Raw genomic sequence first — 12523 nt, 5'->3', positions numbered from 1 at the left:
CGCGTGGAGGCCGGCGGCCCCCCCGCCGCTTGCCTCTCGGTGGTCAGTCCTCCCAGCTGCCCTATCCGTTACTGTCTGATTAGCTCTGCGAAGGAGCCCCTCCCCGGCCAGCTTTCCCCGCCATCTGTTCCACACGCGATGGCTGCCGCCCAGCAGCCTCGCGCTGCCCTCCTACCTGGCACCCGGCTCCCGGCCTTACCCCAAAGTGCTAACACAGGTTCTCGCTGCTGGCAGAGTCAGGATTTCATTACTACTACTTTGACAAGTGCAGGGTTGTTTGTAATTTCTCTTTTATCCTGATTTTGATTGTACAACCACCTCCCACTGATTCAGTTTGCTTCAGTTTTGTTGCTCACAGATTTTACTCTCCACATTAATCTCCCTCTGGCATGTTACTGCATCTGTTCCCTTTTTTATTATTAATTTTCAAATTCCCACCATTTTTGACAAAAAGGAGGTAATCTACACTCTGCTTCTGCCCATTTCATTTTCTTTAATTTGGAAGATAAGTATGAAAGCGTGCCAAAGAAGTTAATTCTCCGATAACAGTTTATTTTTTGGCATCCCGACGCCTTTGTATATGAAAAACAGATAGAAATAAATGTTGACTGAATCACAACAACATAGTTGCAACCGTCCCTAAATTTAATGAAAAGTAAACATATGAAGCAGAATCTAAAAAGTTTATTAGTTATCAGAGTTGTTTCATGTTATCACTCCTCCCCGCATTTTAAAATAATACTTTTGTACAAGATGAGCAGAATAGAAAAAAAAAAAATAATTAGAAATCAATCACTTCTTACACCTCATTTCTTCCTCTCCCCTCTCCCCCCGCCTTTCCCCCCAATTTAAGTGTTATTGGTCCTTTCATCAGTCAGTCAGTGTGGGAACATAAAATATATCTCAGTCACTTAATATTAGTAACAGCATTTCTTCAAATGCTACCTCCTTTCCAGCATAGATGATGGACTCTGACATGCTAAAATTGTTGGACAAAGCACGACAGTGAGTGTGCTGCTAATTAACAGATACTACTAGAAAAAAACCAACAGATAATACTAAGTACAGTGCAACTCCTTAGAAGGCTAAGTATAACCACCTTTCCTAAATCAAGAAGTTTATGTTTTATCATTTAACAGTATAGCTTAAACAGGGAAATCAATGTATGAGGCATGCTGAAATTCTAACAAGGAATGCTGATGACGACATACAGCTCAACACCAAAGCTTCAGTGACTAAATAGTGCCACAGGAACCCGGAGGTGGAATGATAGACTTGTGCACTTTATTTATTATACAAGTCATACAAATTAGCATTAATGGAGTTGCTGACACTAGCAAGAAGGACCGATGCACAGTAGGAAGGCTATAGCACTGCTAAAACCTACTGTACTCCCCAAATGCCACTTTCTTTGATATGCTGCTTTCTAAGAGATTGTATCATTTTCAGAAATAAGGGAGAAAAAAAAATATAACATAATGGGGAAAAAAAAAATTAAGAACTACAACATCCACTGTCCTCACAGTAATATAAACTTTTATCCTTCAAGCGAGTGACACAGGGATTCAGGACAGCTTGGTGGGTCACCTGAACCTGGGAGCACAGGTGGTTCTACTGTTTAGTAATTTTTCCCCACCTAGAAGCTGACATACAATACTGCTTTTAATGTTTCATATAAGCAAACAATAAGAGTAAAAAATTTAATTAAATTAAATCTGTTTCAATTCCACTCAACTACATCTCCCAGCAAATTTTAGATGAAATTTTAGTCAAATATATCTTGAGCCATCTACCTATCTCCATATCTGAGAACATGCATGGTGGCATAGAAAAAGTTCAATTTTGAAATCCAGTGATTCCACCACTTCTTAAGATTTATTTAACTGCTTTCACACATGCAAACAGGCACTACATCTGACTGCAACTGAAACAAATAATAGCTTCAGAATTGTTTTGTAACAAAAAGGAAAGGTTTTTTAATGATGATTCCATTATGCAAGAACAGTAAAAAAATTTTATTAAATTAGATGACACACTGAAACCTGGGCAAGCTGTTAACATCTTGCATCTTTCATGTGATCTTTTCTACTAGCCTACTGACATGATTTTTAACGATTACTCTCTGAAGAACTAAGAACAATAGATCTGTAAGTTTTCTGCTCTCTGAAGAATGGATTCAGATAAGCGTTGTTAGCAAGACCCAACCTTGCCAAAGTAATGGCAATTTAACATTGACTTCAGAAGTCATTTCGTAAGATTCTCCCACTATGGTAACTGTAACACAAATAACCACATAGCTGAAACTAAGGCAAAAAAAAATATAATAGTTTAAACAAGCATGGTCAGTGTCACAGCATGGTGACATCTGCAAAGTTACATGACTGACAATTAAAACTACACAGCAAAAGTTCTGTATTTACCGAGTCATTTGAAGACATACAAATTAGAATTACTAACTAGATTCAATAGCAGGAAATGCATGTTAATAGCAACGATTTCTAAGCGACATATTGCTCCAGGAAGAAAGGTGACAGGAAAAGGCAAATTTAAACTCTGTGGCAATGGTTTAGAATAGCTAATTGTAACCTTTTTCTTGATTTTTAACAAGTACATTTTGTTAACTTAGAAGCTGTTTAGTTAGTAATCAATCAACGGTGTCTGTAAACTAGGATGCAGCAAGAAGAAGTGGGACTCCTGGAGAAGAGCAGAGCAGAGTTCTGCAGAGCACTTTGTTTTTCTCTTTAAGACATAGACTGCATGCTCTTTCTCATTTAATCCAGTCGTATAATATTTATAATTTTCATACAGTAAAATCCAAAGTTCTCATATTCATTTTATTATTCTATTTATTTACAATATCCAAACTTAGAATCAGTGTATTAGTAAAGAACTTTTCTCCTTAGTAACATACAAATTCATACAAAACAAAGAATTCTTTCTACACATCCTCAGCTACCTCTAATTTTTGCCAGAGCCACCCAGACAGGTCATGCAAGGCCACAACCGTGTAACAGCAGCACAGGCCTCCCTCAAGTCCAGTGATGTGAGAAGACTTGGAGTGGACCAGCTGGTCCTCTCCTGAAAAGAGGGAAATCAGCAAGATGAGGCCAAGGCCAGAATACCCAAGAGATGTAGTAAATCAGTGCAATTTCTGCAGCAACCTCCCACAGGCAGGACTCTAGAGCTTAAAATCTGTTTTCTTTGGCAAGTGCCACACTGAATGATTCTATAACCCCCATAGGATCGCTATGACCACTACCCTTCAAGTGAGTATTTTTCAGTAGCACAGCTGCGATTTGAGGTGAAGAGAAAAAAGAATGAAAGAAGGCAGACCGTAAGCCAATAAAGTTCATGTGCAACAGCCACGGACGTACCAATAAATCAAAAACATACCAAGTTCAAAATGCAAAACTAATGCCACTTGAGCCATGTAACTGTTATACCTTCACTAATACAGAAAACCTGTTCTGGCAGGAAGTGATCTGAGAGGAAGAAAAAGAGTACAGGCTAAGGAAAAGCTTCATTACAGTAGGGGTTCTTTTCCTCTGCAGCTAGGGGAAAACAGATGAACATCTCTAACCCTGCACTTCCATGGGGACAACAGGTAACGGTTCAGCTATAACAAATCTCTCAACTCTTTTTTTCCTCCTTTCTTCACCCATTACAGCAACATCACCTAATGTATTCCTAGAAAGCAGACAGACACTCCAAAGACAGGGAGGACACAAAAACCTACAAAGAACAAAGCATTATAGAATTTGGGGAATATCAAGGTGAAAGATTTGAACCTATTTCCCATGCTTCAGTGTATACATTTTTCTGACAAATGTCAACATAGAAAACATTTCACTACTTACAAGCATACTTCTAAGCAGAGGTCATAAGATGAACACAAAGTATAAAAAATGAAATAAAGATTAGGACATTGCAGAAGAGCAGCTGCAGCAGGTCAGACAAAGAAGCTGTGGCAGCTCAGCATGTCCCAAAAAGCAGATGTCTATGAAACTGTATAAGAGCAGGACCAGCACAGAGCATTACTTGCCCAAATACTGTTCCCAGCCTGCAGTGATTTGCATCTCAAACTTCCCAAGTCAGAGACCATAGATTGAAAAGCTACCTGAATCATCTGTATGTTAGGTATCTAGCTTTAAGTACCTCGCTATGTAAAAGTGGGCAATAGTCCTCATTTTCACAAGTTGAGTATTTTCACAAAAAAATTAATATAAAATTGGCTAGTCAGATTTCCTCCAAGATATCCAGAGATTTATTGCATATAATCAGCCTTTTGCTAAAAGGAGCGTGGTAAGCCATTTGGTTAACTATCACAACAAATCATTATTAATAAAGTTCTGCTAAACCCAAACTTTAGATATCTTAACAACTCACCCAAAACTTTTTTCAAGTTCATTAACCTCTAGCATATTTTTTCTCTAAATACAGGCTGTTAGAGTGGTACTTTCTTCCATCTGTTAAACAACCGTGCTTTGAATTACACAGAAATGTAGCTGAATAAAAAAGTGATTCATTGAAGTTAATAGTTTAGGCGAGGCTCTATTTTATTTCCAGTTACTCAATGGCAGAATTCTCACAAAGCCCAAAGAGTAAAAGACTTGGATAAACACGCAGACTTCTGTTAAGTGATAAAAGTCTAAGGTTGTATCCCCCCCCGGCCCCCGTAAAATTTAAACTCGCTTAATCTTTTTTCCATAAGGACAGAGTAAAAGCTGCCAGATTTGTTTCTGGATGTTCACTCTTGAGGGGAGCCGGGGGATAGAAAAAAACCAAACCCCCACATGCAACCAAAACCCTGCAAACAGTCAGACAATAGAATTTTCTGTGGCAAAATGAGAAATCCCTGCAGTCACCAAAACTCAAGCTGTAATGAATAATTGGCACGTTAACCTTCTTGTGTTTTCTAGAAATGTGTAATGAATAGCACAGTAAATGGCTTTGGGAGCTACATCGAAGAATGGAATAAGCTTAGGCAAAGTGTCTTGACACACAGTGTTTGCGTTGTACCACATCTCCACTGAGGAAGTGACTTACCCTCCTCACATACATGAGCTTACCTCCTATTCATAGACAGTAATATTACCTTTTGATTGTTTAATCTTCAATGAAGCTTAACACAATTCTGTTCATTTATATGCTCCTGGTCATTCTGCTGCTGAAACTTCAAGTTATTAATCTGAGAACTCCTATGCTTAAAGGTGCTGTGGTACACTACAGTCTCAAACGACAGTAAAACGTCCTACCAAACACAGCAACAACAAAAAGAATGCAGCTGCACTCTCTCCTACTTTTCTTCCTGCCCAAAAGCAGGCTACCTCATCAACGGAGCTCAACATTGCCTTTTCTTCACACTAGTAATTCACTCACATAAATGATAGTTCCTAACTCACGTTGTAGTTCATAAGTCACTTATTTAAATCTCCACTTCTAACATGACTGAGGGCTGCCCATGCAATCAATGATTGCGAGGATCCATAACAACTGTGGGGAAGCCTGTGGCAAAAAATTAGCAGAATGAAATTGGTACTACAGCATGTAATAGGATAAGGGGTACCTGGTGAGGTGCAGTTGGTGCTCAGATTTACTCAGCAGTTCTGTCAGTTTTAGGCACTCCTCTCTGGCTCCTGTCACATCCTGCTGGGCTTGTTCCAAACGCTGTTTGTTTCCATTCAGCTCTAATCCCAGTTTTTCTATTTTCTTAGAAAATTGTAAAACCAGAGAAAGTATATTTAAGAAATGAATAGAGATACATTTTAAGACAATAAATCTTATCGTGATCAAAGCTCCTGAAAAACAATGCACAGTTTTGTTTTAGAACAAAAGTAGTTTGTTGATAAAAACTGCAAAACAAGCAAATTCAAGTATTTGAAATGACTTTCTTATCAAAAAGCCAAAATACATATCATATTTAAATACATTAATACACAGTCAATGTTATTGTCTTCACGTGGCTTGAGAGATCCACGCATTCAATCATTTTCCGATTTTCTCATTTGAAGGCTTCCATATTTGCGTCCCAACGTCACTGTGTTAGAAAGCCAGAAGGCAGTAGAAGAGCAGCCATCTTCAGAAGCTGCTGGGCATAGGAGAGCTCTTTTGGTCATTTATCTTTCTTATCTATTACATAAGCAACAACGCGTGGGAATTTAGCTTTGCCATATTCACATAATATCATGCAAGAGAACAAAGGTCATTTAGTGATTTTACCATTATTGAAAAGAAATTATTTATGACTTATAACTCAATCTGAAACATACCAGCTGCTCTTAATCCTGTCATTTTCTTAACATCATTAGTCCTTATATGTCAGCTAAACCAAGTAAGCAAATCTAACTTAGTCAATGAGTCTACTAATTTATTTTACAAATAACGATAAGCAAATTTACATGACCAGCATCTTTGATTCCAGGGAAGTATAATGGACTTAGTACCTCTAATTGAAGCATATTGTCAACAATGTAAACATTTTTCACAAATATTCTCAGAAGGAATACATTTTGCTCTAAATCCATATACAATGTACAAGTCCCTGTAAGAATCCATCCGTAATGCAATACTATACTTTGTCCTAAGGATGCTTTTGAAGAGGCCAGTGGAGTACAGAATAAGCTAACAATGTAATTTTATCATGTAGTAACTATTCTGCACTAACTCCCTACATAAATATTTATTCATTGTTGGGGCTGGAGGGAACTTGCATGTTTTTCAGTCAACTAAACTGTGAAAGGTCATTTGTAGTACAGAATAAAATTGTTCATATAAGGAGTTAGTGCTGAATAGCTATTATACTTTAAATTCATATCATAACTTATTTTGTGATAGCTTCCTTGTGTAGACAAGCCTCAATATCTTTTTCAGTTAATGAAATTATTCATTCAAACATCCTACAAGAACAAATGAATGTAATTCAGTCCCAATATTTGCACTTGAAGCACCTTCATAATAATGTTGTGTCTTTTCCTCCCATGAAAATGTTAACACGATGTCGCAGACAAACACAATCTCTTCATCCAGAAAAATGTTTCATAATTTTCTTTTTTTCAATTTATTTTTAATATTGCTAATTACTTAACTGTACACTTTTTTCCCCCCAAGAGCACTCAACAAAGGTTCATGAAGGAAATTGTGATTAAAATGTGAATGTCACCTTGGTCACAGAGACCACCTATCAAATTAAATTGGTAATTCCAAATTCAAATACAAAGATAGTGAAACTATCTGCAAAATCATTAGTATTTTACCCCTCTAAAGAACGTAACGACCTATTACGCTGTCAGAATATTTTAAAACCAGATGCGCAAAGGTATTCAGTTACATATGCTTTGCATTCTCACTTATTTTCAGAGACTTTTGCGTATTTTAAATAGAACAACAGAAGCCTCAGTGGATTCTCTACACTATTATTCTTAACAGTAGCCATTCATTGTTATTTCTCGATTCATAGCAAACAGGGACATGAGTTCTTCATTGTCATTACAAGTTAAAGATAGGGAAGTTCTGCAACAGTCTTAAAATTTGCTGTAAGAATACATCCATCCAGCATACCTTTAAAAAAAACAAACCACAAATTAGTCAAAAAGCATCAACTAAGTCTTTGAAAAAGCACAACCGCAGCTGAGAACATAAATACACTCTAGATGACTCCTTCAGGGAAAAGTTTCAAGGAACAGATGGGCTTTACACCATTGCCTCAAGTTAAACAGGCTCAGTCAGGTTTTGACACAGATCCACAGAAGGAAACAAATTCCAAGTGCAAGAACCTCTGGTGAAAGTGTTCTGCTTCCATCAACCAGATGTTGAACCTGCAGGGTTGAACCCAAGAACATATCCATAGATTTCAGTTGTTGTGAAAGTGCAGAGAGAAATTCTTGGAAAATGGCTTCATGACAGGACCTCTAAAGATCCACAGGAGTGTTATGATTTCTATAAAAAAATATCAAGAAAGCAAACATAGGTTTTGAAGAACAATTTTACTTTTGCTACTTTCATTAGTAATCACAAAATTCAGAATCGGCTCCTTTACACACACATACATGTGTGTAAGCGTACATACATATCTATAAATATATCTTAAAATACTGATATTTAGAGGTACTCAAAGCGTGAGCTACACGAAGATCAGGAACTCTACTCAAGAATTTTGGCAATGCCCAGGTCAGAAACAGCAGACAACCTCATGAGAAAGGGGTGGCAGAAAAATGCCACGCAAGAGAACGTGCTATCAGCAACTTAGAAACCAGAAGCATCTAATCCAGGTATATTTATGGATATCAACTAAATTCTTTTTGAAACGGAAAATGTTCACTGAAAATAATTTGGTAGGATTCATGCATCATCATGCTGAAAACAGACAGCCCATACTCTGAATGCTACATGTTACTTTGGTTTAAAAACTCAGACAATAGTTTGAAACCTAGGAAGCCTGAGAACTTGAGAGTTGTTCACACAATAAAACCCAACCCTCTTCTCTCTCCTGAAAACAATAATAGTCTCACAAATGTATAAACTCTATCCTGAAATATGTCAAGTGCAGTCCATCACTAGGTCATCACAATATAATCAGAATTTAAAATACAGAGAAATTACAGAACCAATGAATCTTCTTCACTGCTCCTGCAGAGACCCTTATCAGGCAGCATCTTTCCAAAACTACTCACTCAAATTAGTTTTCATGTTATTTTTAGTTCCCATTTCTTCTACTGGGAAGCTGCAAGCAGTTCTGTAGCTGCTATCTGGGTCCCAGCGTAATTGTAGGGACAGAAACAGAAATAAACCACTAACTAAAGTATTTTGCTGACAACTCTGCTTCTCATGCAGCGTTAATTTGATCCCTCAGTGCCTATCACTTGTGATACAGCTTTTTACAACATGATCAGAGAGTATTTCTTCAAGGTACTTAACTTTTCAATGTATGTGAGAGACAAGAGATGGAGCACAGAACTGCAAAAAGACAGATGACAATCTTACATTTAAGAAAATCTGAAACAGATTTTCAGTATAACAAGGAACAGAATTATCATAATGTATACGCACAACAAGACTACATTAAGGTTGGAACACACAACTTCTGGTGCTTAACTCCACAACTTTAATATTCTTATTACTTCTGCACATAATTTTAAAAGTACCATTTAATCTGTCTTGCACTGCAGTTGTCTAAACTCCAAGGAATATCAACAGGCACTTTGCCATTGAAAGATGGCAAGCTAAACCTCAGGAAGAGAAACATCATTATTAGTAAGTCAAAACACATTAATACTATTCTGTACACGTATCCAATTCAGTTACAAGAAAGAAGTTCTACTAAACAAAAATTAAAGCATTGGTGAAATAACGCTGCAGTAAAATTTTATTCGATATCAATTATTCTTTTTTCAGTATTACCACCAACCACCTTTTATAAGTTTTCCACTTTGAAGCATATAGGACCCTTCCATATTTTTTTTTTCTTGAAACACTTAAAATAAGTGTTTCACTTCTCATTCATTTGTTTATGATGAGTTTACAAATTATCTTTTGATTTTCAGAATGCATTTTTAGGTGAACACCCCGGAGATTCTTATTCAGTGACATAAATGCAACTTACTGAAAAACATAAAAGATGACTTTTCAAACACCAGATCAATCTTCAAATATCCTCTTCACGGGTTATCTGAAATTACCTTCATCTAACAATACTTATGTATGTTGTAAAAAAGCGCTGTTTCATTAACCAGATATCTCTTTAACTCTACAAAATCTGATCAAATGAGATAAAAAATTTCATCCAAAACAAGCCAAATTAAAGATTAAAATAATTGTTTAATTCTTTTCATATTGATGCTGATTGTATTGTATACAGAAAAATGCAACTTTAAATTTCAAACTAGCAGATGTTTTTCATAGAATTTTAAATAGCAGCAAACTGACAGAAGAGACAAACGCGCTTTTTTTTTTAAACAAATGAGAATGATTAAGCAGTGATAAAAGAACTCATACTCTGAAGTAAATGTAAAAACAACTTTAGAAGACTTTTAACATAATCAAAAATATACTAAAACCAAATGAATTCGTAAGTCATTTATGACATTCACTGTTGTACCAGTATACTCAAACATCAGGTAAGAAAATGCGCAATATAACCTGAAAAATAAAATCTGCACTGACTATACCATTGCACAAATTCTGCAATAAAATAATTGAGGAGACAAAAACACTTTTATGAATTCACAGTGCTTTCTTTTTGTTTTGTACTTCATTGTCCACCATTATTAAAAGATTGAAGGGGCATAAAATAGAACCAAAAATAGAAGAACAAATATAAAGTAATAAAAAGGGAAATATAATTACTATGGTCATCGATATTTGCAGGTACATCCCCAAAAGGCAATCAACATCTATAAAAACACATACACTTGAAATTAACACACAGTGAAATTTTACAGGCCCTGATGCTCACATGCTTAGTTTCATTTACTAAAGTAGCCCTTTAAAGCAACGAAATCAGTGATAGTGCACAGGACTGAGTCTGTAATTAAGGTCTTTCTAACAGGTGCCACCAGTATGGGCAGTCACGTACACTTAAATGTTACGTATATCAGTGACAGGAAATTTTTGCACTGTTTTAACATTGATCTCAATCCATGCTGTGTTCGTTCCTCATTAATACACTAATTAATCAGGGACAGACCAATCATACCCTACCACAACACTGATTTTTTAAAATTATATTTTATTTCTTCATTAAAAAACCCCAACAAAACAAGACAGTTTTTGTAGCAAGATTTCAAGGTATTTTACTTGGAAAGATGACTATCAGTTCATATGCAGCAGGGGTCACTTGCAGTCATTTCTATCCTAATCCTGATATCAATCAAGCAACTCTAGGTTCCGAGTGGTCTCTAAACCTCAGACCTCCCAGGCATGGCCATCTGACATAGCATATTGCACCTGAAGAACTATCCAACTTTGGAAAGAGTTAGGGCCATCACGAGGTTAACCCCCGCCACGTCCCAACAATGTTTTTCTCCCTTTTGCACTCTGCATGAATTACTGCTGCTTCCCATTCCAATCTGAATGAGGATACAAAGCAGTTATGAAAACTAATTTTGGTTTGAAAGGGGAAATCTCCTTTCTGGAAGTAGCTTTATTATAAAGCTATGAGAATACACAAGGAAATAGTAAGAAATACAACGTACACTAAGCTTAAGAGAGTCCACAAAGACCACCTCTTTCGAAGAGGTCATTTCACAGAAATTTTAAGACAACTGCAAATTCTACAAATCATTCAGCCCAAAACAGAAATGTGAAAACCTTCCATGACATGAAAGGCACCTAACCTAAGCAGAAACACAAGAAGAGAAGTAACCCCACCAAACACCCACAGTTCCTTTGAAGGGTTTTCCCCTACGGCCGGCTCACAAATCAATTCACCTCTAAAGAGCAGAAGGACAAGCAAAGACATAACCTGGATAAGCAATACAGGCTGTAAGTTGTTGGACAGCTGTTATTCTAGCCTCATCTGGTGGGACTCGAATTCCTCAAAAAGAAGTAGTTTAGTGACCGCTTTGTCACTTGTACTCCAAGGAAACGTAATGGCACCTGGCAGTACTGTGGCACCCCATGTGCTCCACTGAAAGGCAGAGCCTTAAGATGAGAGCCATTACCTAAGCAAAGGTAATGCCTTCTGCTTCCAAAAAGATTCAGATTTAATAGAGACAGGACACTGCACTTCGCTCAGAAAAGCAGGGGAGTTGCAAGAACTTCCCCGGAAAAGCATGGAGGGGGGCTGCTCTTCAATGCACACATCTTTCAATTCTGTTGCAGCAAACTTTCTACCTGTAATTATTAGCTGGGGCAAGAAAAAAAATCACGTTGCTAAGTATCTATTTATGAATGCACCCACACATGATTTTTTAATTAAGCAATAACCTTAGATGCCTGGCCTTGTGCAAACTCTCAAAGAGTAACATGGCCCCTGGATACTCTGGATAAATACCCTGGGAAACAGGCAAAAGTGAATGGCTGAAACATGGTCTACAAGGATTTTACCTCATTATTTCCCTGAAAATATTTGCTTTCAATTTGCCAAAATATTTGAACAGCAATACTATTTCAGGAACAAAACTTCCAAACCCATAAAGATTACTACACATTTTAACAGACAACATTGCTGTACTACAGATTAGCTCAGCAGCCACCAGCAGAGATAAGCAAGTGATTTTGTTCCACAGTAGAACAAGATTTTATTTTATTTTTTTTTTTAATGGATTGCACTGAGGGGGGGCACAGGGACTGGGAGGAGAATGGAGTGGTACAAAATAGATGGCTTGCTGGCTGATAAAGGGATTTTAGAAAAGGAGGGATGAATACAGAAAAAAGGAAGGGGAAGAATACTCCTCGTTCATTACTGCAAAACAGGAGAGAACAAAATTTACTCTTTTTTTATCCTTTCAAACACATATTTGAGATTACTGATGTGGGATTGGCTCTTTTTTCCTGGACAGCATTAAAGAATAGCTGGAAAGAAAAC

At 36.9% G+C, this 12523-nt stretch overlaps 1 protein-coding gene across 1 annotated transcript in view; it reads right to left on the bottom strand.

Moving 5' to 3' along the window:
- The window catches only part of SDCCAG8 (serologically defined colon cancer antigen 8), a 105470-nt gene that overhangs the window by 59880 nt on the left and 33067 nt on the right, over positions 1–12523 (bottom strand). Inside the window, exon 14 of the mRNA XM_009893657.1 lies at positions 5567–5709. Within this exon, the coding sequence (XP_009891959.1) occupies positions 5567–5709 (143 nt within the window). The remainder of the gene's footprint in view (positions 1–5566; positions 5710–12523) is intronic.

This window comes from Charadrius vociferus, unplaced genomic scaffold (assembly GCF_000708025.1).
Source record: "Charadrius vociferus isolate BGI_N301 unplaced genomic scaffold, ASM70802v2 scaffold309, whole genome shotgun sequence".
NCBI classification, from domain to species: Eukaryota; Metazoa; Chordata; class Aves; order Charadriiformes; family Charadriidae; genus Charadrius; species Charadrius vociferus.
The sequence above is the reverse complement of the archived record's forward strand: the minus strand, read 5'-3'. Positions and strand labels throughout refer to the sequence as shown.